This window comes from Lynx canadensis, chromosome D4, assembly GCF_007474595.2.
Source record: "Lynx canadensis isolate LIC74 chromosome D4, mLynCan4.pri.v2, whole genome shotgun sequence".
Lineage (NCBI taxonomy): Eukaryota > Metazoa > Chordata > Mammalia > Carnivora > Felidae > Lynx > Lynx canadensis.
The window spans coordinates 85908283-85933147 of NC_044315.2; the positions used below are offsets into that span (position 1 = coordinate 85908283).

Sequence of the window (24865 nt, forward strand, 5' to 3'; positions counted from 1 at the left end):
AAACACACAAAGAAACAAATTGCAAAGTAATTTCATTATTGGGCTGTTTCTCCTTTTATTGAATTTTAAGAGCTGTTTATACCATACGGATCCTAGACCTTTATCAGATACGCAATTCGCAAAAATCCTCCCCCGTTCTGCAGACTGTGTTTTCACTTTCTTGACTGTGATTTTTGAAGCGCAGAAGTTTTTAAATTTAATGTCTCGTCCATCTATTTTTTTTTGTTGTTGCTCGTGCTTTTTGTATCATTTCAAAGAAACATTGTCTAGTTCAAGGTGGCTGAGTCACTTCCTTTTTTCTTTAAGTTTTTATTTGTTTATCTTGTGGGAGAAAGAGCGCGAGAGCGTGAGCAGGGGAGGGGCAGACAAAGAGGGGGAGACTGAGAATCCCAAACAGGCTCCATGCTGTCAGCACCCAGAGCCCGACTCAGGGCTTGATCTCATGAACCGTGAGATCATGGCCTGAGCCGAAATCTAGATTCGGACCCTTAACCAACTGAGCCACCCAGGCGCCCCGGCTCAGTCACTTCTTAGACTTACCGTTCCGTTGAAGATAATGTCGAATATGCCTTGATTTCTTTACACATCATCAGTACACTGATTTTACCATCTGTGATGGAGAACTGCAGTATGTGAAGCCGGCCTGTGCTCGTGGTGTGGTAGTGTCCTGTGTTTCTCTGTGCGCGCAGCCGCCTAGTGATGTGCCAGTGTTGTTCTAGAAAATGAATTTTCAGGACTAATAGGAGACCCAGGCTGAGCTGCCTTTTAGTAGGCAATGTTACCTTGTGATTCAAAATAAGAAATATAGGGGCACCTGGGTGCCGCAGTCGGTTAAGCATCCGACTTCAGCCAGGTCACGATCTCGCGGTCCGTGAGTTCGAGCCCCACGTCGGGCCCTGGGCTGATGGCTCAGAGCCTGGAGCCTGTTTCCGATTCTGTGTCTCCCTCTCTCTCTGCCCCTCCCCCGTTCATGCTCTGTCTCTCTCTGTCCCAAAAATAAATAAACGTTGAAAAAAATAAAAAATAAAAAAAATAAAAAAAAATAAGAAATATATATTTGGTCTTTGGCCCACTTCCTGACGCAGAGCTGCCCAAACGCTTGAGTGTCCTAAGTGAGAGGGTGATAAAGGTATCTTTTGTCACATTAATGAAGTGACTATAGGAAAGCCCCTAGGGATGGGGGCCTGGCTACTAGAGAAATTTCCCACCCACTTGCAGGGGGTAGAGCTTTTCATCCCACCCCTGGCTCCCAACCTCCAAGGAGAAGAGAAGTGCTGAAGACTGAGTTCAGTTGCCAACGGCCAATGATTTAATCAATCCCAGTTCAATCGGTGATTTAATCGATCAGTGAAGTCTCCATAAAAACCCAAAGGACAGGGTTCAGAGAGCTTCTGGGTGGGGAACACGGGAGATGTGGGGAGAGTGGCAGGCCCGGAGGGCATCCCCATACCTCATCCTATGAGTCTTTTCTGTCTGGCTGTTCCTGAGTTACATCCTTTTATAATAAATCTAGTTAGTAGTTAAGCCAACAATCTAATGAGTAAAATGTTTCTCTTGAGTCCTGTTAGCCTCTCTAGCAAATTAATCGAACACAGGAGGGGGTCATTGGAACCTCCAATCTGTAGCCAGTTGGTCAGAAGGACAAATGACAACCTGGTCTTGAGATAGACATCTGTGGCAGAAGGAAGGCGGTCTGGTAGGACGAAGCCCTTCACCTGTGGGATCTGAGGCTGTCTCCAGGGAGATGGTGTCAGAATGGAGTGGAGTTTCAGAACACCCAGCTGGTGTCGGAGAAATGCTTGGTGATGGGGGAAAAAACAAATTTGAGCTGATGTCAGAATCGGAGTGAGGGTTTGCATTTTCTTTTGCCAGACACCGTAAACTAAATTCCCAGCTTCAGACTTTCCAAACCACCCCAGTGATGCAGAACGGAGCTGAAAGTTTACGTGAAGCCTGGCTTGTGGACACAACACCTCAGAGGCGCTCCCCGCCTGGCTCTGCTCCGCACTGTGGCAACCTGCCCTCCAGTCTTTGGGGTAGAGGGGTCTCTTCTGATTCACGTTTTCCTTCGACGTTTAACCCTTTGGGGCCCTAGCATCATGTGGGCTGGGTCTCCTATTAGACTTCCCTGCTTCAGCAGGTCTGGGGTTTTGATTCTTTGCCCCAAGTTTAGTTTTGCTAGGATTGACACGTATCCTCAAGCTAAAAAGATACCCATGGTCCTCTTACCTCTCTGGCTTCCCTCTTGCCTGTTTGGGCTGGTAATTCCTGACTATCTTATGAGCATTCCAGGGCTTTTAAGGAGATGTTTTTAATATTTTTCTAGTAGTTTTAGTTTTTTCAGTGGGAGCATGGACTGAATGACCTAGCCCATCATTACCCAAAACCCAAGCTGTATCAGGAGTGCCTTTCACGCAGCATGTCAAGTCATTCCACCTTCATTCTTTGGATCATATCTCGGTGCCGGACAGCCAGTGCACTGGCCACTCAGGAGTAAGACTGCGGACGTCCCTGCCCTGGTGGCCTCTTAGACTGGCAGGGGGAGCAGTCAAAACAGCAAGTAACACAGGCACAATCAGAGGATAGCAAATTTTGGTAAGTACTGTGGGGAAAACATTGAGGGGGCTTGGTGCAAAGTAAGAGGAAAAGCCCTACCCAGATAGGATGGGTCCCAGGGATGTCACAGTGAGGCCGAGCAGTGTTTCTGAGACCACTGATGGTAAAGGACCCACTTTTTTATTTCCAATCGGTCGTAGAACTCAGTGTGGCCCTCCTACGCGCGACCAGTATACAGCACCCCGTTGGTATAACTCCCCACCAAATTTTCTAACACCCAGATAGGTCTGGATTCTATTTAAAGAAACGAATCCACTGAACATGACTTTGGTGTCACAGGAACCTCAAGTTGCTTGTAAATGTTCCTAGATGCTTGCCCTCCATGGCTGTACACTTGGCCCTGGACTGATAAGAAGTTTGCAGATCAGCACCCATCCGTCCACTATTCCTTACTGCCTTAGAGTTCATCTAGGCCAGGCCCGCACCCTGCGTGAGTCATGAGTCCCTGCAGCAACTTCACCACAGGGAGCTCATCGGCCCCTGCTTGAATACCCCTGCTAGAAAGGGAAACTTGCTTCCTCCTCCATCAGTTGTTTTCTGCTGGACACCAGCTGAGTGTCCTACAATTCAGTTCAATTCTGACGCTACCCAGAGTTAGCGCCACAAGACTGCCCTCGCTTCAGACACCAGGTGCAAGTATCAGGTCCCCGGTCACCCACACTTCTGTCCCACTTGGCTGCAAAGTTGGAGGTTTTCACAACCCCCCACCCCCCAGGTCCAATAATTTACTAAAACGACTCAGAATTTCAGAAAGCACTTTATTTACTATCACCAGTTTATTACAAAGGGTGCGACTTAGGAGCCTCCAAATGGGAGAGATGCACTGGGCACGGACCTTCCATGCTCCTGCCGGGAGGACCATCCTCCCAGCACCTTGGAAGATCCCCGGACCCCACCACGAAGGGGTTCCAGCACGTAAGCGTAATGATCAAATCGTTGGGCCAATGATTAAGTCATTCTGCAGCCCTTCCCCTCCCACAGGCTTCACCTTGGGGCTGAAAGCTACAAGCTTCTGATCAAGGCTTGGTCTTTTCCAACAGCCAGGCCCATCCTACAGCTCTGCAGACACCCAGCAAGTGTCACCTCCTTACCACAAAAGAAACTCCTGCTACCCTCGTTGCTCAGGAAATTCCAAGGGTTCTTTTTATGGGATGGTATTGATCATCTGTATTTTCCACTCAGCATTTCTGTTTACATTTTCTGTAGCCCACGGTGTACGGCTTAGCCCTCTTCAGCATGATAGGCCCTCAAGCATTCCAGGACATCTGCTGCTTTTCTCCTAAGACGTGGACTCCGTTCCACTTATCGCCAGCCTCACTGCTACTCCTTGGCCACCGGAGAGGTTGTTTAGTGTCAAGTTGAGGTGCTCAGAACTGATTTCGGGGCTCCAGGTGCACCCCCCCACAGCCACAGGGTGGAGCACACTCGTCCCCTTCTGTCCTTTGCACGCTCTCTTTGTCTGAAGCCTCATTAAGAACCTTCCATATGCTACCCCTCACCTCAGTCTTTCTCACGTGCGCTCTTACTGGGCTATGAGGTGGCATCATGGTATGTGTAGTGTGTAGACCATTTTGGGAGTCAAGCAAACTTGGGTTCCCGCCTCAGCTCTATCACTCGCCAGTTTACGACCCAACTTCTCCGAGACTCGGTTTCCTGGTGGGTAAAATGAGCACCAATCCCTGCTTTGCAGCACCTGGCCTTCCCCGTCCTGTACTCATGCAGTTTGGACTTGTCCCCAAATAGGGTTTTGCATTGTCCATACTGAATTTCATCTCATCAGCATGTCTCATAACTGCTTATTGTCAAGAGGTTTTTTTGACATCTTGATTCTGTCACCTGTCCTATTAGCTAACGCCCTGAGAAGCTTTAAAATACCTTCCAGTGTGCTGCTTCTGCCATCTGCGTGCTCATTCAGATTATTAATTAAAATGAGTGTGACCCCTGGGTGGATCACTGGAGACCTCCCTTACGGCTCACTTGTATATATCAATTAGTATATTGTGGAACAGAGGGACAGTCTTTGAGCTTTTCATAAATCTCCCTTCCCTCATGTGGGAGGATTCTCTTACACACTGTTGGGGTATATGTAAACAAGTACAGTCTTTTGGGAGGGCAATTAGCAATAATTAAAAATGTGTATACCATTTGGCCAGCAGTGCTGCTAGGAGGTGTATTATAGCATTATTTAAAATAGAAAAAAAAAAAAAAACACCTGGAAACAACTTCCATTTCCATCAGTAGAGGAATAATTACATAAATTATGATACATTTATACAGTGTAATGCTTAGTAGCTGTTAGAAAGAATGAAGCTTTGGTGCATACCATAGCAAAATGTTCACGATAGGATTAGTCCTAAAAGCAAGTTCCGGAATGATTAGTTTATCATCCCATTTCCTTAAAAGCAAACCAAAAAGAAAGATAAATATGTCTGTCAATATGCAAGAGAGTCTCCAAAAGGACACAGAAGAATTTAACAGCGATTGCCTCTGGAGAAGGGAAGCGGCAGGTCAGGAAAGAAGTCGGAAAACCTAAACTTTCCACGTCAAGCCCTTTTTATGCTGTTTACATATTTTGCACATCTCTACTCAACAGTAGTGTTTAATTTTTTAAAAAATCCATATAGTCAAAAAGAACAAGGTCGATCTGAATGTACCGGCATAAAAATATTTCTAAGATATTTTCTTTAGTGGAAAAAAAATAAGCCTCAGTGTAATAGCTACACGACCATCCCATTTATGAAAAGAAATTGTGTGTATATGCATATACGTGTGTGTTATGAATGTATGTGTATATATGCACGTGGATGCGGACGTGTGACGTGTGCACGTACGTACATAGTAAACACACCTTTATGAATGCGTACAAAGGTCTGGGAATATCCATACCAACCTGGTAGAATGGTTATTAGAGGGAAAGGCTGTGTACCAGGGCGTGGAAGATGGGGAAGAGAAAGGGATGTTAATTTATGTGTGGTTTCAGTTTTTTCAACCAGCTTACATTTCCATTTGCAATTCCAAAGATTTTAGTGTATTTTTTTTTAAAGACCATATTCTCTACTGCCAGTGTTCCCTCTGCAATTTAAACCTAGAAACTGAAATAAATGCATTCACTCACTAACTGAACTTCACTCTGGAAAAAAACTATGAAAACTCCCAGGCATTATATAAAACAAGGGGTCTCATCTGTAGCCCATGTTGTGTGGCTTTCCTGCTTAAAGTCAACCATGAGCGAATAGTCAGATAAAATGAGGGTGTTTATATGTGGATTCTGATTACATTCTCCTCAAAATATCCTGGCCAGATTCATTCAGTTTCTCTCCTTCTCATCCCACAAGTATAAACAAGGTGAAGAAAAAACCATGAAGGTCAACAAAGAGGTTTTGTGGGCCTTGGAATTCAATGCAGGGATGATTCAGGATTTCTTAGTCTCAGGACTCATTTAACACTGTTGGCATGTTCAGGCACATCTGTTGCATAGAAGAATTTGAGTTTATGTATTACTCTTCATAATGCCTTTTAGCAAACCTTTATCTCAAAGGGCATAACATAGTAAGAGCCTGGGTGGCTCAGTAGGTTGAGTGTCCAACTCTCGATATTGGCTAGGGTCATGATCTCCCAGTCATGGGATCGAGCCCCACTTAGGGCTCTGTGGTGAGTGTGGAGCCTGCTTGGGATTCTCTCTCTCCCTCTACCCCTCCCCCATGAACATGTGCACTCTCTCTCTCAAAATAAACATCTAACCAATAAATTAATTAAATAAACAAACAAACAATGGCCTAAGTGTGGGCATCTGCAGTGTTAAGCTTTAGTTATCTGGCAATTGAGCCCATTAGAATATTTCCTCTGGGGGCGCCTGCGTGGCTCAGTCGGCTAAGCGTCTGACTTCAGCTCAGGTCATGATCTCGTGGTTTGTGAGTTCAAGCCCCGTGTCGGGCTCCGTGCCGACGGCTCAGAGCCTGGAGCCTGCTTCAGATTCTGTGTTTCCCTCTCTGTCTGCCCCTCCCCTGCTCACGCTCTGTCCCTCCCTCTCTCACAAAAATAAACAAACATAAAAAGAATTTTTTTAATAAAAATTAAAAAATATTTCCTCTGAACTTGCTTGTTGATGTCAAGTAAAGTGTTCCTGGTGTCATTGTCACCTTAAATGTTGCAAACAAAGTTTCTGTATCTCTGAAATCCTCTGTGCAGTAGGTCATCCTTAAAAGAGTTAGGGTTTGTTGCAGTATTAAAGCCATAGTTAGGCACTTCTGCACCCACTCCAGAACTGCTAACACGAAAATGACATGCTAAGAGCTGGTCAGAAGATGTGGAGAAGCTAGAACTCTCCCCATCTTACCAGTAGTGTAAATCGGCACATCCCCTTTGGAAGTTTGGCAACATATACTAAAACTGAACATTTGTCTCCCCTGATCCCCAGATGTATACTAACAGCAGTGAGTGCTTATGTCCAGCAAAAGACAGACACAAGAATGTTGATGTGACTTTATTCTTAATGACCCCAAATTGGAAACAGTCCGTATGTCCATCAACTGAATGGTGAATACATACGCTGTGACGTTCGTATAGGGGACTGCTACATGGCAATAGAAGAGAATGAACTGTTCCTACATCCCCAACCTGGATGAATGTCATAGACTCAATGCTGAAGAACAGAGCCCGACGCAAATACACATGATCTCATTTCATTTCTGTGAGGTTCAAGAGCAAGTAAAATGAATTGTGGTGACAAAAGTCAGGAGAATGGTTACCTTTCAGAGTATGATTGGGTATTGAGTGGGGAAAGTGAGTGAAAGAGCCTTCTGGGGTACTGACAATATTTTCTGTCTTGATCCAGGGAATGGTCACACAAGGGCATATACATATTTTAAATATCATTTATGATTCACTCAAGATTTGTGCCCTTTATACTGTCCACTTCTGTTTCTTATCATCAGAAATTGGAACTCATTTTTACAGTCGTTCTGGGGTCTTTGGACAGAGGTGCTTCTTTGTTTTGTTTCTTTGCTTAGTATCCTTTCTTTTGTCAGTTCTTGTGTGTATTCTTGTCTTTACGCCTCATCATATGTGATTTTTAACAAGGGACAGGAAGTGTCTTGCCCTGCGAGACTCACAACTTTTTTGGTGTTGGGTTCTCCTCCCCCAATTTTAGTTAAGGATTCAGTGAAGTCAAAAGTAGGTAACTTTTTTTAAAATTCTTTTAATGTTTGTTTATTCTTGAGAGAGAGAGGGAGAGAGAGAGAGAGACAGACAGACAGACAGTGCACGAGCAGGGAAGGGGCAGAGAGAGGGAGACACAGAAGCCCAAGCAGGCTCCAGGCTCTGAGCTGTCAGCACAGAGCCCCATGCAGGGCTTGAACCCACAAACCATGAGATCATGACCTGAGTGAAGTCGGACTCTCAAGTGACTGAGCCACCCAGGCATCCTAAGTAGGTAACTTTTTGATCATTGAAAAAAAAAAGCCCTCATAGGGACACCTGGGTGGCTCAGTCATTTGAGTGTCCACCTTCAGCTTGGGTCATGGCCTTACAGTTCATGGGTTCACTGCTGTCAGCGAGGAACCGCTACAGATCTGCTGTCTCCCTCTCTCTCTGCCCCTCCCCTGCATGTGCACCCACATGCGCTCTCTCTCAAAATAAACATTAAAAAAAAAAAAAACCCTCATGATTGGCACTTGTTACGCAATAGAGATACAGTCCATGCCACTGGCCAGAGTCCCGTCTGTCACTCTGAGATTCCCTTCCAAGGGGCTGTATGTTGTCTTTTGTTATTCCATTCTGCGGCGGCCAGTGTTCAGACCTCTGGGAGGGGAGAAGACAGACTCGGGGCTTTAGAAGATCTGGAGTTTGGGGGTCATTTTCTATGTCCATTAACCCCCTTGGCAGTCTGTGAGGCCTGCAGGCCCCTTCTCAGAATATTTTTGAACGCATAAAACAAAACACATGAGATCACAAAGGAAAACAGTTGTGCTGAAGTACTTCTAGGAATGATTTTTTCTTGTTTGTTTTGTTTTTGTTTTTTTTTTGTTTTTTTTTTCAATATATGAAATTTATTGTCAAATTGGTTTCCATACAACACCCAGTGCTCGTCCCAAAAGGTGCCCTCCTCAATACCCATCACCCACCCTAGGAATGATTTTTTTAAACCTAATATATGAGGCAGTAATATATGTGGTTTTTTATCAATACGTTAAATAACGAGGCCAGCAGCAGGTCTTGCAACTACTGTAATTTTGAACCATGAAAATTGCAAACAGTATTCAAGATGTCTGCAGTTCCTGTAACGAGTTCTAAAAATATCTGTGACCTTTTTTTTTTTTTTTGGATACATTTGTAATTGAAAGAAACGCTACGTTTTCATTAGAAGGTAGGGAAAGAAAGATTTTTGTTTGTTTCACCCAAGTTCACGGCCTTCCCTGGATTCTTTGAGAACCCCTGGCATAGAGCATTGCTTCTCAAGATTCAGTGTTCCTCGGAATCACCTGGGATGCTTGTGAAATTGCAAATTCCAGGGCCCCGCCCACAGAGATCCTGAGGAGGAGGTAGAATGGGCCCACGGGTGACATTTAACAAATCTAGAAGCACAGAGCTAAGATCTGGCGCTGTGCCGTGCAAGTCTGAGAAGCTCGAGAGGCCTAATTGGCCTGCCTCCCTCAGATTCTCCCCTCCAGGCTCTGTTGATGGTGTCCAAGGCCTTGGGACAGTGGCACCCACCACAGTGGCGTCTGACTGGCTAAGGCCAGCTGCCTTCGCTGGACCCCACCTGTGTCTGGTCAGCTGATGCCTGAGGCTGGCTGGTGGACCCCAGAGTCAGACCACAGCTCATGCTGCCCAGAGGCATCCTGGACTGTGGACTGGCACTGCCGGTGGTTGATTATTATAAAGTGAACACTGTTGACAATGAATCATCCAGACATTCTACTGGGAACAAAATCCAATTATGGCTCTTCTTGAGTCACACCAAAAGGTCAAGACTGAGAGGCAACAACATCTTGAACAGGTGATCAACACTAACATCACCAATGAGGAACAGCCATCTATCTGTTCTGGAAATAGGATAAGCTGAGGACAGGCTCCGCTTATGTAGCATTCTGACCAGCTATGCGTAACCTGAACCTCATTGTGGGGAAGCATCAGACAAACCCAGAAGGATTAATTCTTGCTTTTTTATAAAGAATTGGGGAGGTTGTGCTGTATTCTTGAAAAAAATGTCAGTGTGGTAAAAGACAGAGTCTCTGGAAATGTTCCAGATGAAGGGAGTCTGAAGAGACCCAACTAAATCACCCTGAACTCAAGAGGGAAAATGCTTTAAATGACATTTTTGAGTCAATTGACAAAATTGGAATACAAATGGTAGACGGAAGTATTGTATCAATGTTAAATTTACAAAAGTTGGTAAAGTTATAGTGTGGTTATGTAAGAAGATAGCTCTATTCTTGGGAAGTACACACTGAAGCATTAGGGATAAAGCATTAGCATAAAGGGATATTTATGCATCTTAGCCTTAAATGTTCAGAAAAAAATTTGTGTGTGTGTGTGTGTGTGTGTGTGTGTGGGGAGAGAGTAGTGAACAAATGAATAAATGGGATAAAATATTAACGGCTAAATCTGATTAAGGGTATAGACATGTCCTTTGCAGTCTTATTCTTGCAACATTTATGTAAGCTCAAAATTACTGCCAAATTAAAAAATATGTGTGTGTATATATATATAAATATTTACATGTAAATATATATATTAAATATATATTTATATATAAATGTAAATTAGTAGCTGATTTTTTTTATTTCAAGAAAATTCAATAAAAGCACAGTAATGCTAAGCATTAACCTCCTTTTTTACTCCTTGAGTAAAAGGGCAAAACATAAAAACCCAGATGATGACATAATGGTTAAAATTTTTAAAAAGAAAAAAAAAAATTTCCCAAATGGGCACTGACTGCGGTTTCAGCTCCACTGCCTATGAACTCCACAACCTTAGGCAGCATAGCTGAAGTCTCCAGGCCTCAATTTCTGCGTCTGAAAGTAGGAAATAAAAGAAAATCGATGCCATAAAGTTGGCGGAGATGCTATGGAGATAATGCACAGAAAGTGCTTGGCCTGGTCCTTGGCCCTTAAAGCTCTCTCAATGAGTGTCAGTGTTTCCAGAGCATGAGCAAGACAAAGAGAGTCCTAATTCACTTTATAGAGTAATATAACCCCGGGACACCTGGGTGGCTCAGTTGGTTGAGCATCTGACCTTGGCTCAGGTCATGATCTCACAGCTTGTGGGTTCGAGCCCCGCGTCGGGCTCTGTGCTGACAGCTCTGAGCCTGGAGCCTGCTTCGGATTCTGTGTCTCCATCTCTCTCTGCGCCTCCCCTGCTCATGCTGTGTCTCTCTGTCTCTCTCTCTCAAAAATAAACATTAAAAAAAGTAATATAATCCCTGAAGCATGACCGAAATACATACAGAAAAGAAACTGTAACCCCATCTCACTAACAAATATGATACATAATTCATTTTTTCTAATCCAGCCATGTATCAAAAGGATACTATATACCATGACCTAGTAGGACGTATTCCAGAAATCTAAGAGCCATTCAGCATCAGAAGAGCCAGTAGCATAATTCATTACATTACTATGATTTTTCCCCAATTCAAGCTATCCTGTCAGTAGCTGCCAAAAAAAACTTGCAGTAAAATTCGATATTCATTCCTAACAGTGGCCCCTTTGTAAGCTCACAATTGAAGGAAACCCCTTCAACATGCTAAAGCAAGTGACCACAAGTACCTAGTAAATCATAACAGACGTGTTGGAATCAGAAAATTACGTTCCAACAGTCTGCTGTATACACATGGCACAATGTACATGTCAGTGGAGTTCCAAACCGCATTTTCAGTATGATTGTGTTTTGGTAAGAAAAATACATATGCACGCATGTGTAAGAAACAATGAGTGGGGACCCTGCCAAATCATAGTGATTATCTTTGGGGAGAGGATTCAGATGACTCATTATGTTTATCCAGATTTCCCCCACTAATTGTGTTATTTCATGACAAGTTTTTTAAATTCTACCAAAAACATTCTTACTTGAATAAGAGACTGCAGAGATGCATTCCAGGTGAAAGGTGCCTGTTACAGGGGTACCAAACAGAAGGGCATGCCTCTAGGGGGCACCAACTGCCAAATATTTGGAGCTTCGAACCAGAAAGCTGTACTCAAGTTGGAAATAGCTGAACCCATCACTCGGTTCTTTTTCCTATGCCCCAGGGACCTTTCGAATGCTTCTGTGACGTGGATGTGTTGTCTTTTCTAATGAGGACATGTGGTTACAGTCCTGTGTGTCTGCTTTTGACAATGACTTTTCTGGTTCTTTGGCCGCTGATTCATTGCCAGCTTCTTGTTTACTTTCTGAATAAGCCTCTTAATGACACAATTTTGTTCATTTACAGAACGCAACTGCCCTGCCAGGTACGTGGCGAAGAACAGACGTGCACTTAGAAAACCCAGAATACCACACCAGATGGTATTTCAAGTATTTTTTAGGACAAGGTAACTATGCCATTATGGTGGTTGGGAAGAAAGGATATTCAAAATGAAAAATAGTGTCAGTGTAATTTATTCTGGTGCCCTAAAAGTATGAAACTAACCAGTTTAGGGACACTGATGTCAGGCTAGGAGTAAGCTTTTTTTTTTTTTTTTTTTTTTTGTAGATTTGAAGATTCAATTCCAACCTCAGCCCTAGGGTTATTTATATATAAACATATATTTTCATCCCTTGGGAGTTAAAGGGAGTTAGATATTCTAAATGGCAATTTGAATTTGCAGGGTGGACAACAACTTTAGACCTAACCAAGGCACGTGCCAAGTACTATCCTATACCAAGTGCTGTAAACAGGTCTATAGCGGATTTTGAATACTTAGTTTAAGGCAATGAGGGAAAGAAATGATTCCCTGAGCTCCAGGGTCAATATAGAACTGGAGAGGCATTGTCCTGTAGGCTCTGGTAACAGGTATTTATCTATCACCTACCACATTCCAGGCAATTATACTGGCCAAGGCAGTCATCATCCCTACCCTCATGGAGACTCTAAAATGGGTCTGAGTCCTGGTTCTGCCATTCTTAACCGCAGGACCTGACACTGGTCACTCTCCATGTCTCCGAGATTTAATTTCCTTCTGTGCAAAGTGGAGGGATTACTAATACATACCTAGTAGGTTAGAACAGGAGTTTCAGTGAGATACGCTGGAGAAACGCTAAGCCCTGCTCCTGGCACACAGCAAGAGCTCAGTCATTAATAGCGATGTATATTTAAAGTGAAGGGCTCAAGTAAACGTACATGGGAAGCCAGAAAATGGAAATGGAAGAATAATCACTGTTGCAGGATTAGAGAGGAGCCAGATAAACTGCTTATCAGGCTAATGCATGTGTTTCTAGAAGATGTGATGCTTGGACTATAAAATGAGAGTGATCAGGTGCAGAGGATGTCTTTTTAAAAGTCTGATACTGTTTTATCCTAAGAAGTTTGCTTGCTGTAGACAAGGCATATTTCTTTATAAAGAAAGAAGTCAGTGGGAAAGTTGTCATCTTCCCAAATGCTTGAAAGCCTAGTGCCCTGAGCAGTGGGGACTTTAGAGAAAACCAGTGCCATCAGTTCAGATGCCAAGAAACTCAGAGGTAAGGCAGGCTCCAGAGTTGGTGGATTCAGAGGCTCAGTGGTGTCATCGAGGCCGGCCCTCCTCAGGGTCGCAAGGTGGTTGCAGCAATTCCAGGCATCACCTCTAGACACCACCATGTCCAGAGCAAGGAGAAGGCCATCTTCAGGAGTGAAGAAGCCTTTCCAGAAACCCCTTGACCCACTTCTCCTCCCGTCTCATTGGCTGGTATTGGTCACTTGTTCGTTTCTGAACATTTCTGAACCGATCACTGCCAAGGTTGAATCGGAGCGCGCGATCAGTATGGCGTGATCAGAATCTTTTCCGAGCTGGGTTTAGGATTCGTGCTCCCTGCTCATGTGGGAAGGAAAAGTTGTCTACTCCCACCGGGACCTGAAAGAATCAGTTGTATGTTCACTGTTCTAAAACTCTCTCCTGCAGTCCATCAGAATTATATTGGAAATGATGCAGAGAAGAGCCCTTTCTTCTTGTCCGTGACCCTTTCCGACCAAAACCATCAGCGCGTCCCTCAATACCGTGCAATTCTTTGGAGGAAAACAGTAAGTACCTGGCTTGCCCCTGGAGCATCCCCCTTGCTCCAGAGTTTTATTAGTGTCCTTGTCAGAATGGTTCTGGTGAGTCTTTTTCTATGTGGTTCTCTGAGTTTGGATATTCAGGATTATACTCTTGAGCAGTGGGGCCTTCAGACTCTGGGTTCAACCACAAATTGTCCCCGACAAGCCACTAACTGGGCATGTCCCTTCCCCTCCATCTCTGGCCTGTGGAGCACAGAACTGTATTTTACAGAGCATTTACCTTAGCTGTTACTAAGACTGAAACTGACCAACCGGTTCACCTTCAACTAAAAGAAACAAAATTTATTGGAAGAATATAATACTGTTACCCGGTACAGCCAATGGGGTGCTACTATTTCCATGGGTCATTCAGTCAAGCACTGAGTCAACTGCGCTTCTAGAAGTTTTTTGAGGCTTAGCCCCTTTCATCAGTTTCCTGAGGTAGAAAAATAACTCAAGACTTAACAAGTACTCCCTGCCCAGGGTGGGTTCTGAGTGGACTGAAAGCAAGTCCCTTCAACTCAGGAATGCAGGCCTCTCTTTAGCTCAGGAAAATTCTCTTAGGTTCATTATTGCTGCTTTTTCTTCTCTTTTCTGAATTCTTTTTCTGGGAATTCTTATGGTTGGTCTCTGTCTTTCACCTTTAACTTAAAAAAATTAATCATTTTTTTCCCTCGGACTTTTTTTCTTCCTTTGCTTCTCAGAGAATTTTTCATAGGCATTATGGACACTAGAAAGAGCAAAGGATTTGGAGCTAAGCAAACCAGGGTCCAATTACAGCAGTAGCAAGTTCATTCATGTCAATTTGAGAAAATTGCTGATGCTCTCCATTTTCTTCTTTGTAAACTGGGGAAAGTTCTGGGCTGTGGCTCAAAGGGTGCTGAGGACTATATTAAGTGAGCTGTTATTTGAAAATCCACATCTACGTGACGTTCCAAATCATCAGATCTTAAATTGCTTAGATACCTGAAGGGTAGAACATTTTACTCTCGAATCGGTGAATACAGTGTATAATTAAGAAGCAACGAGATAACCACACTCAGAAAATGTTAGTCCTATTATGTGGTGGTCTCACTTTATGGGTGCATTTGTTGAAAGCTATTACTTAATCATTGCACACTGATTTTCACCTCAGCAATACAGTATCTCAGAAATTGCCACGTAGATCTTTTGGGGAAGGAAATAATACAGGAACTTAAAGAAACAGTAATTTTTTGTATACACACACTTAAAAAAGCAGTGGTTTCTTTACACACACACTCTTGAAAAAACAGTAACTTTTTTACACACATACATCAACACGTTTGCATGCGTGCGTACACATACAGCAACTTCAAAAAGTCCAGAAAGAATTTCTAGGAACCATTACCGAGTAAGTTGTAATTAGGAACTTTTTGCGATGATTAAAAATAGTCACAGTTAACAATAAAATCTAACATTTATCGAGCTCTTACTGTATGCCATGTATACTAAATCTTCCCAATGCGTTATCTTAATTGGTGAAATTGTGGTTTAGGGGGGTTAAATGCCATGGCCGAGGTCACATGCCAGAAGGTGGCAAGGCCAGGCAGAACCCAGGACTGCCTGCTGAGCTGGCAGTGCCGTATGTAATCAATTCTCCGTGTAATTCTTTTGACTCATGCTGTTCCTTTCACTGGGCTCTGATCTGCATGAGAGCAGAGGACATATAACTGCTTCGTTCTCACCCAGCCCTGTTTCTGGCACATAGAAGTAGCTCGAGAAGTATTTACTGAACGAATCAACGAATGACACCAAAGTCCAGCCTAACCTGTGTGCCGTGCCGCCTCTGTTTATATAAATGCCCATGTTATGTTTCAGAAAGTTTTCTCTTTTTAGGCAGGTTGAAGGTAAAAATCTAATGTAAAGCCGAGTCAGCTCTTACTCCTGAATGATTTCCTGTGGAAAATTTTGGCTCTCCCCTCTCTCCCCGTGCTGCTGAAACTGGGCTCGGTCTCACCATCATCATAGCTGTACTGAAGCAGAGTTTATGCACCGGTGTTGGCAGATAACGTTGAGGGGCACCTGGGTGGCTCAGTCAGTTGAGTGTCCAACTCTTGATTTTGGCTCAGGTCATGATTTTACAGCCGTGGGATTAAGCCCCCATCCGCCCTGGGCATGGAGCCTGCTTGGGATTCTCTCTCTCCCTCTCTCTGCCCCTCCCTCACTCGTGTTCTCTCTTGCTCTGAAAAATAAATAAACAGACATTTAACATAAATAAATAAATATTCTCTTTGGATGACTCTGCCTCTTTTGGAGAAATAGTCTCTCTGATTTCCTCTCCCCCTGCTCCTCTTGAAGTTGATATCTGGGTGCCCGGGGAGAGGGTTTAGGAGACCTCACAGTGGCGGGAGAAGAGGACTGTGGGTTCACGTGGGGCTTTCTGTGTTCTCTTGTCGAGTGGCTGATCCGGTCTCTGAACTAGCAACCGCATATGTAACTGGTCCCCTCTGGGCTTTTTGGTGTCACTGGAATGCACCTGTCATCGGAATCCGTGGTCCTAGTCATTTGCCCCTTGCGGTGATGGCAGCGCACACTGTGAGCTCCGTGACCTCATCCCAGGTCTCTGCTAGCCACTGAGCCTCTCAGGTCTGTCCCTGTCACCGGCACCTCCCCTGCTAGCCACAGGGCAGCTGGGCTGAGGCAGGAGCACCGCTCCAGGCTTATGTTTCTAATCTTGCTGACCCTCCATGCTTGAAGCTGCTGAGTCACTGCCCCTCATCGTGTTCAAACAGGTTCTATGCAGACTTCGATTCCTAAGGAAGGCCGTGCCTGGGAAGTGAACCTCCAGTCCACATGTTCTGAGGTGTCTCCAGGGCTCACCTTGATCTATTTGCAGCGTCCCTGCACCCTCTTCGAGGCCTGCCCTCGGAATGGCGGAACCAAGGGCCCCGGCACCTAACACCTTGGCTTTTCCTATCTTCCTTCTTCCTTCCTTCCACCAACACAAGAAAGGATAGTTTTGCCCTTTGGCCGCCTTTCTGGAATGGATTCTCTTAGTGTCTTGCCTTCTTCCTTCAGGCAGTAAGAGCCACTCCATCTCCTCACCGGGGAAGGTTGCCAGGTACTGGGAGGGAGGAGCAGGTACAGGGGGGAGTTTTGCTTATTCTAATGACTGAAGATGTCGTCTCTACTGCATTGTAAATTGTGACAAACACTCTGAAGGAAACAAAGGCAGAATGATACGGGAGACCAACTTTAGATCAGACAGCCAAGGAAAACCTTTCCGAGGAGGTGACATTTAAAGAGACCTACAGGAGGGAAGGGAACGAGCCACATAAATGGTAGGGGGAAGGGGCAGGCGGGGAGCATTCCAGAAAGAGAGAACAACAAAGACAAGACAAAGGAGGAGCTCTGGGGACTCGTCTGGGCAGAAGGCAAGGAGGAGGGAGTCAGACCCCAAGACCCCCGTGAAGGCAGTGGGGCTGGCCTAATGAGTTACCCCCCTCTACTGAGAAGTGCCAGTGCCTTGTCCAGAGCCTCTAGTCTGGACCCTGGGTTGTTGCCAGGGCAGGGCAAGTTTTTGCTAGCAGCTCTGAGTGGCGGTGCTGAAGGAAAGTGAGGGACTGAGAAACCAGAGCAGAGCCTGGCAAAACGGGTCAGTTGTGAAGCCCCTCTGAGCCCCAAACTAGTGCCGGAGGCTGCAGGAGATGCACAGAAGCACGTGCCTCTGCACCCCCTCTCCCTTTCCACGAGCCCACATTTTGTTCTCAGAGAGCTAAGACCGTCCTGTTTATCTCTGCTGTATTTCTTCTAAACACAAAGAAAAGACTTAAAAAACAACTCATACTTACCGTACAGATTTCATCTGTACGAGACAATGCAGCTAGTAAAAAGAGACTCCAAGTCCACTTACTCAGGGATGACCACCACAACACCCTTCTAGACACCTGTTCACACACACCTGCCACCTACAGGGGGTGACGTCCGACGCGCACTTCCGTATCCTTGCAGCGATCCCTTGGTGTCGCCTGTACGTGTACTCGACGCTGATTGTGTGTCTGTTGGTCCCACCGGAACACAGAGAACCAGAAGGTGTTTTTTGTTGGAAACCACTGTGGAAAGCTACAACAGGGAGAAGATGAGGGAGGAAGAGCTTTTACCAGTTTGTGGTGAAGAAAAATACAAATCCACCATCCCATGAGCCCGGGGTTCCGTATCCACGTAGGCAGCTTATGCAGGTGCTACAGTCAGCCAGGCAGGGGCTGGATCCTCTCTTCTTCCATACGTTCCCCCCTCAGGCTGCCCTGGACTTCTCTTTAAAACTGCGTTTTGGCGTGTTCGGTGAGAAGGAAAAGTAGCTAAGGTAGGGGAGGAGCAAGAAGGTCAGACTCAAGACCCTCTTGTAGAAGGGTTGGCATCCTGTACAGGTGACCGCAGTGTGAGGTAGGCCGGGGCTGGCCACAAAAGCAAGGCCACCAAAATAACTCAGATTTCAGTGGGTGGGTTATGTGGAATTTGAAAATGCCTATTCCCATCATAATACTTGTCTGTATCCGAAATCTTCTAAAATCTCTGTAACATAAACTGCATTGCTCGATTGAGAACCCATAAGAAGGGCTTTGCCTCATGCAACTTCGGATGGTTAGCTGGAAAGACACACTCCTCCCCAGCCCTGGTTCTCTGGGGGCATGGGTGTGAATGTTGAGTTCACTGGAAAAGGTCACGGGCTCGACAAGGTTGAGGAAGTCCATCCCGACGCCAGTGTTCAGGGCTTGGACTGATGAGTTTGGCAGGTACGTCTCGAAACACAAGGAAAATCCTATTTCCTTCCTTGCCTGTTTCCTACAAGAAATGCTCTTACCCTTTGTGCTGCCAATTTTATTAGTCAAAGTTAGAAAGAAAGTTTTATGTGTGTACTACATCTCATTCCCTTTTGCCAAATGTGTAGTGTAAATCCTTTGTGGATTACAAATCTGTATCGTATCTTTTTTGAAAATTATTATTTTTTAAAAATATTTATGGGCACCTGGGTGGTTCATTCGATTTAAGCATCTGACTCTTGATTTCAACTCAGGTCATTATCTCGTGGTTCCATGGGTTTGGGGCCTGCACTGGGCTCTGTGCTGACAGTGTGGAGCCTGTTTGCAATTCTGTCTCCCTGTCTCTCTGCCTCTCCTCTGTGCGCTCGCGCTCTCTCTCTCTCTCTCTCTCTCTCTCTCTCTCTCTCTCTCTCAAAAATAAATAAACTTTTGTTCTTTAAAATAACAAATAAACAAAATGTTTATCTTTGAGAGAGTGCAAGCAGGGGAGGGGCAGAGAGACGGGAGGACAGAGGATCCAAAGCGGGTTCAATGCTGATAGCAGCGAACCTGATGTGGGGTTCAAACTCATGAACCATGAGATCATGACCTGAGCTGAAGTCAGATGCTCAACCACCTGAGACACTCAGGCACCACTCTTTTTTGGGAAATTATAAAGCAAGTGGCCTTCGTCTATTCTGGGTGGTTTGGACGTGGGACTGAACCATTCAGGCAACCTTTCATTCATTCGCTTTCACGCAAAAAATATTTATTGAGTGCATTCTAGCAGTTAGTCACAGCGGGTATCATTTAGAGAGGAAGAAACAGGATTTAAATAGTAAACACAGAGGGGTGCCTGGCTGGCCTGGAGGGTAGAGCACACAACTCTTTGATCTCAGAGTCCTGAGTTCAAGCCCCACGTTGAGCATGGAGCCTACTTTAAAAAACACATAGTTAGCAACGTGAATGGAACTGGAGAGTGTTATGCTAAGTGAAATAAGTCATACAGAGGAAGACAGATACCATATGGTTTCACTCTTATGTGGATCCTGAGAAACTTAACAGAAACCCATGGGGGAGGGGAAGGAAAAAAAAAAGAAAAAGAGGTTAGAGTGGGAGAGAGCCAAAGCATAAGAGACTCTTAAAAACTGAGAACAAACTGAGGGCTGATGGGGGGTGGGAGGGAGGGGAGGGCGGGTGATGGGTATTGAGGAGGGCACCTGTTGGGATGAGCACTGGGTGTTGTATGGAAACCAATATGACAATAAATTTCATATGAAAAAATAATAAAATAAAAAATATATAGTAAACACAGAAAAATATAGAAGTACATATTATGAAACCCTCTCTGAAAGATTCGAGCGATTTCTAGTTCCAAAAGCCTTTGACTTGGAGGTATTACATTCAGGTCACATTGACACGTGGACACTGTTTTCTTATTGTTTTGGAGGCTGATCTGACTCTTGGCTCGGAGACTAGACCCCCTTCTCATCTCAGTCACGTGGCTCATCTGAGCCCCACACTAACCCATCAATCCATATGTTGAAGAGTAATGCTTAACTCCGCACATGTCGGGCTAGGGGGATGGTGGAAGACGTTGTCAAGCCTGAGCAAGATTTTCTCCACCATAGAATGTGTTCATTCATATATTCTTTTAAATGGCCAGGTGAGGCTCTTTCAGAGATGGAAATCGCTAAATCCTCACTGATCTGGTGTTTTGACTTTGCAGGGTACCCAGAAAATATGCCTTCCGTACAGTCCCACAAAAACTCTCTCTGTGAAGTCCATCTTAAGGTGAGTACTCATGAATAGAAACCCAACACCAGGAGCCTTTATAAGTACTCTGCTCCTGCGATCATCTGATGTTACTTTTCTACTTTCTGGAGCCTTGACCACATAGCAGACATTTTGCCAAGCATCTGACTTGCATTACGTCCTGCATGTCAGCGTCTTCACAGCAAGTCTGTAGGATGGGTGCTGCGATCCTCCCCACTGTGCGGCGGAAGAAATGGAAGCTCAGAGAAAGCCAAGATCATACAGCGAGTGTGTGGTGAAAATTGAGCTCCCCTCTTACGCATCTCCAAACTGCCTGCGTGGCTGCCTTCTTTTTTCTTGCATGCATGCAGATACTTTGGTTTCGTAAACAAAATCAAGAAATATTTTTCCTCTCATTTTCCTGCTTTGAAACAGAAACTCATATGTCAGCAAATGCTTCTCAGGGAAGAATGTCCTTATTCTTTGCAAAGAGACAGTTAAATGAATGGAACATCGAGCTGCGCTGTGCTCGGCTGGGGCTCTGCCCCCACCTCTCCACCCTGCCTCGTGTCACCCCTCCCCCCCATACCGGATGCCAGACACCCCTAGGAGTGCCACCACTCAGGTGCTACCTGTTGCCCTGTCACCATCCGAGAGGTTACACTGTAGTAACGGTAGCTTCTTAGGCACAGCGCTAAATGCTCTACAGACATTCTCTTAGAAAGTCTTTAAGTTTTTAATGTTTATTTATTTTTGAAAGAGAGAGTATGAGCTGGAGAGGGGCAGAGAGAGAATGGAGACACAGAACGCGAAGCAGGCTCCAGTCTCTGAGCTCTCAGCACAAAGCCCAACGCAGGGCTCGAACTCATAAACTGTGATATCATGACCTGAGCCAAAGCCTGACGCTTAACCAACTGAGCTACCCAGGCGCCCCTCTTAGAAAGTCTTTAGACCACCTCCACAGAGTAGATCTGTTACCACCTACACTCCACCAAGGAAGGATCACAGCCTCCGAGAAGTGAAGGGATTGGACAAAGATCTCACAGCTGGTAAACCACAGAGCTGGGATTTAAACCCAGGTCCCGGTCATTCCCAGGCTTGGGCCTTTAGCCACTAAAGCCCGTGTTGTATGAATATAAACGCTTATCCCAGGGCCCTGTGGTTTACTCTCTGTTCATCGGCAGCTAGGTGGTGGGAAGAGATCATGTCCTCAGTGTCCCAGCCACAACGCACACTTGTCAGAAACATCTCTTAAATGGAGGGACAGTCTTGACTCCATTAGTTAGGGACCACATCTGGCTGATGAAGGGCACTGAGTTCAGAAGTAAAAATGTTCATATCTCATTTTCAAGCTTGATTCGCTCTTCAAATTGCAGGCCTTCTTCTTTCTGCTCTAGGCCTTCTGACTTTTCTCCTGAGCAGTCTGAAGCCTGAGCTATGAAAGCATCAGTGGAGAGGTTAACATTTTTATCAAGCACAGAAATACCTTGCTGCTTCTAAGGAGCTATAAATCTTAACCAGCTTTGAGAAGAACACTTAGAATTACACTGGCTTCCGATTTCTGTGACTTTTTTTTTTTTTCCTAAAAAGAAGTTACTCCAGCTTCTTTATATTTAAGGACAAGTTTCATTTAGTCATGACCTCATTTAGTCCTGTGAGTAGGGCCTCCGCTTCTCAGCCCACCGCTCTGTAGCCAGAGCACAGAGGAAACATTTCAGCCAGGAAACACTTTTTTTTTTAAAGATGTGGAAGAGCAAAATGTCTTCAGTTGGCTGCCGATAGAAGAAAAGATTTATCTTTATTTGTTACCACCATGAACTTGAAAACTTTTTAAAAGGAAATGAAACCGTGAATACTGTGGAGTCAGGTAAGTCTGGGTTCAGATCTTGGCTCTGCTCCTTACCAGCTTTGTCATCCTAGTTCAATTTCCTCACCTTTAAAATGGGGATAGAAGAGTACTCGCCTCGTAGAGACAAAATGAGATCATCCACGTAAAGCATTTAGCGGGGTGCCCGGCATATAGTAAGTACTCCATAAAGATCAGCTATTATTATGTTTGCCTTTCATTTACAAATACGGGACTCCTAGGTGAAAGGGGCCTCCGGGGTTGGGGAGTTCAACTCCCTGTTTTATTTAATTAATTAATTAAATGTTTATTTTTGAGAGTGACAGAGACAGAATGCGAGTGGGTTAGGGGCAGAGAGAGAGGGAGACACAGACTCGGAAGCAGGCTCCAGGCTCTGAGCTGTCAGCACAGAGCCTGACACGGGGCTCAAACTCACAAGCTGTGAGATCATGACCGGAGCCGAAGTCAGACGCTCGACCGACTGAGCCACCCAGGCGCCCCTCAACTCCCTGTTTTAACGTCTAGAGGAACTTAGGCCCAAGGAGGTTGGCATTGCTTTGCAAAGTAAAACATGAAAGAACGAGCTTGTTAAGGGGGGGCCTTTTTGCCCTGAGTGGCAGAAGAATGGCCAAAGGAAGAAAGAAATGCCCAGTGGGCTTCATTACATTTCATTTTGTCATTAATTGCTACGGAAATGTCAATGAATCGCTTTTTTAGTAAATAAAAGTAAGAATCTTGAAGGTTAGGTTGCCCAAAATATGCTCCTGATTGCTCCCCTCCTCTCTTACTAGATGAGTGTCATTAAGGGGCAGTTCTGTAAGGAAAGTACAGTGCCGTCTTTGGTTACCCTCCTGCATTCATTCATTGAGCACCCTGTGTGATCATTGATTTCCTGTGTGCCAGGCCCTCAAGGGAGTCCAGCTGTGATTTTCTAGAAGCTAGTACGTAGTTTCTCTGAAGCCCTGTGACTTGCGCCACCATGCTACGGCTCATTCTCTCCGTTCTATTTCAGTGCCATGAATCTGGACAAATTTGAGAAAGGCCCCAGAGAAATTTTTCATCCCGAGATCCAAAAGGTAACACGAGTTTTTTGCTTCATAATGGTGTATGTTTGATCACAATGTTAGATTAGAACAGACAGATCATCAGTGATTCTTGGCCTAGGATATGAGCATAAGCAGAATCACCTATGAGGCTTTGAAAAATAATCATAAAGAACCTCGCAGCTGAGATTCTGATTTGTCAAGTGGGGGTGGGAATCTGCATTTTTCACAAGTCCCACGAATGATTCTGAGGCATAGCCACAACTGAGAACCGCTGAACTAATACGGTCCTTGATCCGTGAACCAAAAGGGTGTATGTTCAGAAGGACCTTACTGGGTTAAAAGCCAGTCTTTTTACTCAGCGATGTAGAATGTATGGAACGTGAGATTTTTTTTAAGTAGCAAAACACAAAATGTGTTTATTGAGCTCTAACTCCAATAGAACACCATAGACAATAGAAGGTATCCAGAATCCATCCTGTTTTCTCAAGACTTACTGTTAAGGGAAAGCAGTCTGCCTTGGGAGAAAAAATTTCAGACTCATAATCTAGTAAAGGACCATCAGAAAAATGTCAGCCAAACTTCTGTCTTGTCTCAATTAATTTAGCTTTGAAATTCTCCCCCTTGAAACTTACGAATGCAGCCATCACATAGTGCCGGCTGTGTGTCAAAGCTGAGCTTAAAGGGACTGGGTACCCCAAGGCCGGTGACAGGGAAGAGGCTGGAGAGTCAGGCTGGAATCCTAGCTAGGAGGCAGTGGAGAGCCTGTGGAATCTTTAAGTAGAGAAACATCGTGCTTAGTCCTCTTTTCAGGGAAATAATTCAGATGTTATGGGGAGGAGAGAGGGGAGCGTGAGTAGTCTTTGCTTGCATACCTTCAAAATAGTTAGCTTTTAAAATAAACTTATCGGGGGCACCTGGGTGGCTCAGTTGGTCAAGTGTCCGACTTTGGCTCAGGTCACGATCTCACAGTTCGTGGGTCTAAGTCCTATGTCGGACTCTGTGCTGACACCTCAGAGCCTGGACCTTGCTTCAGATTCTGTGTCTTCTCTACCCCTCCCCTGCTCATACTCTCTGTCTCTCAAAAACACATAAAAGTTTAAAAAAAATTTTTTAATTAAAAAATAAAATAAACATTGGCTCTCAGCTTACCCCAAATACATAAAGTTGTGAATTCCCCATATCTTCTGTTTTAATTTTTAAGACAGTATTTGTACACTAACTCAACTCCAGAAGGAACTGAGGCCAAAATGGGTGTATTCGGTTAAACTTTAAGCAACTTTAAGCTATGCAGTGCTTAAAACTAATTCTTTATATCAGATTTTCAAACAACTGGGAATTATTAATATGCTACCACCAATGTGCCTTTATTCTTTCATCTGTACAGGCTATCATACTCTTTTTTTTTTTTTTAAGGTAAGGGATTTTTTAATGTTTTCTTTATAATTAAAAAACATTTTTTTAACATTTATTTATTTTTGAGAGAGAGAGAGTACAAGCAGGGAAGGGGGAGAGAGAGAGGGAGACATGGAATCTATAGCAGGCTCCAGGCTCTGAGCTGTCAGCACAGAGCCCGACGTGGGGCTCGAACTCACAGACCGTGAGATCATGACCTGCGCCAAAGTCATATGCTTAT

General features: G+C 44.6%; 1 protein-coding gene across 1 annotated transcript in view; it reads left to right on the plus strand.

Annotated features, from left to right (window-relative positions):
- GARNL3 (GTPase activating Rap/RanGAP domain like 3) overlaps positions 1-24865 on the plus strand; it is a 149978-nt gene that overhangs the window by 68991 nt on the left and 56122 nt on the right. The window contains exons 5-8 of the mRNA XM_030293116.1: positions 12047-12146; positions 13692-13810; positions 20315-20379; positions 23199-23262. Coding sequence (XP_030148976.1) covers positions 12047-12146; positions 13692-13810; positions 20315-20379; positions 23199-23262 — 348 coding nt within the window. The remainder of the gene's footprint in view (positions 1-12046; positions 12147-13691; positions 13811-20314; positions 20380-23198; positions 23263-24865) is intronic.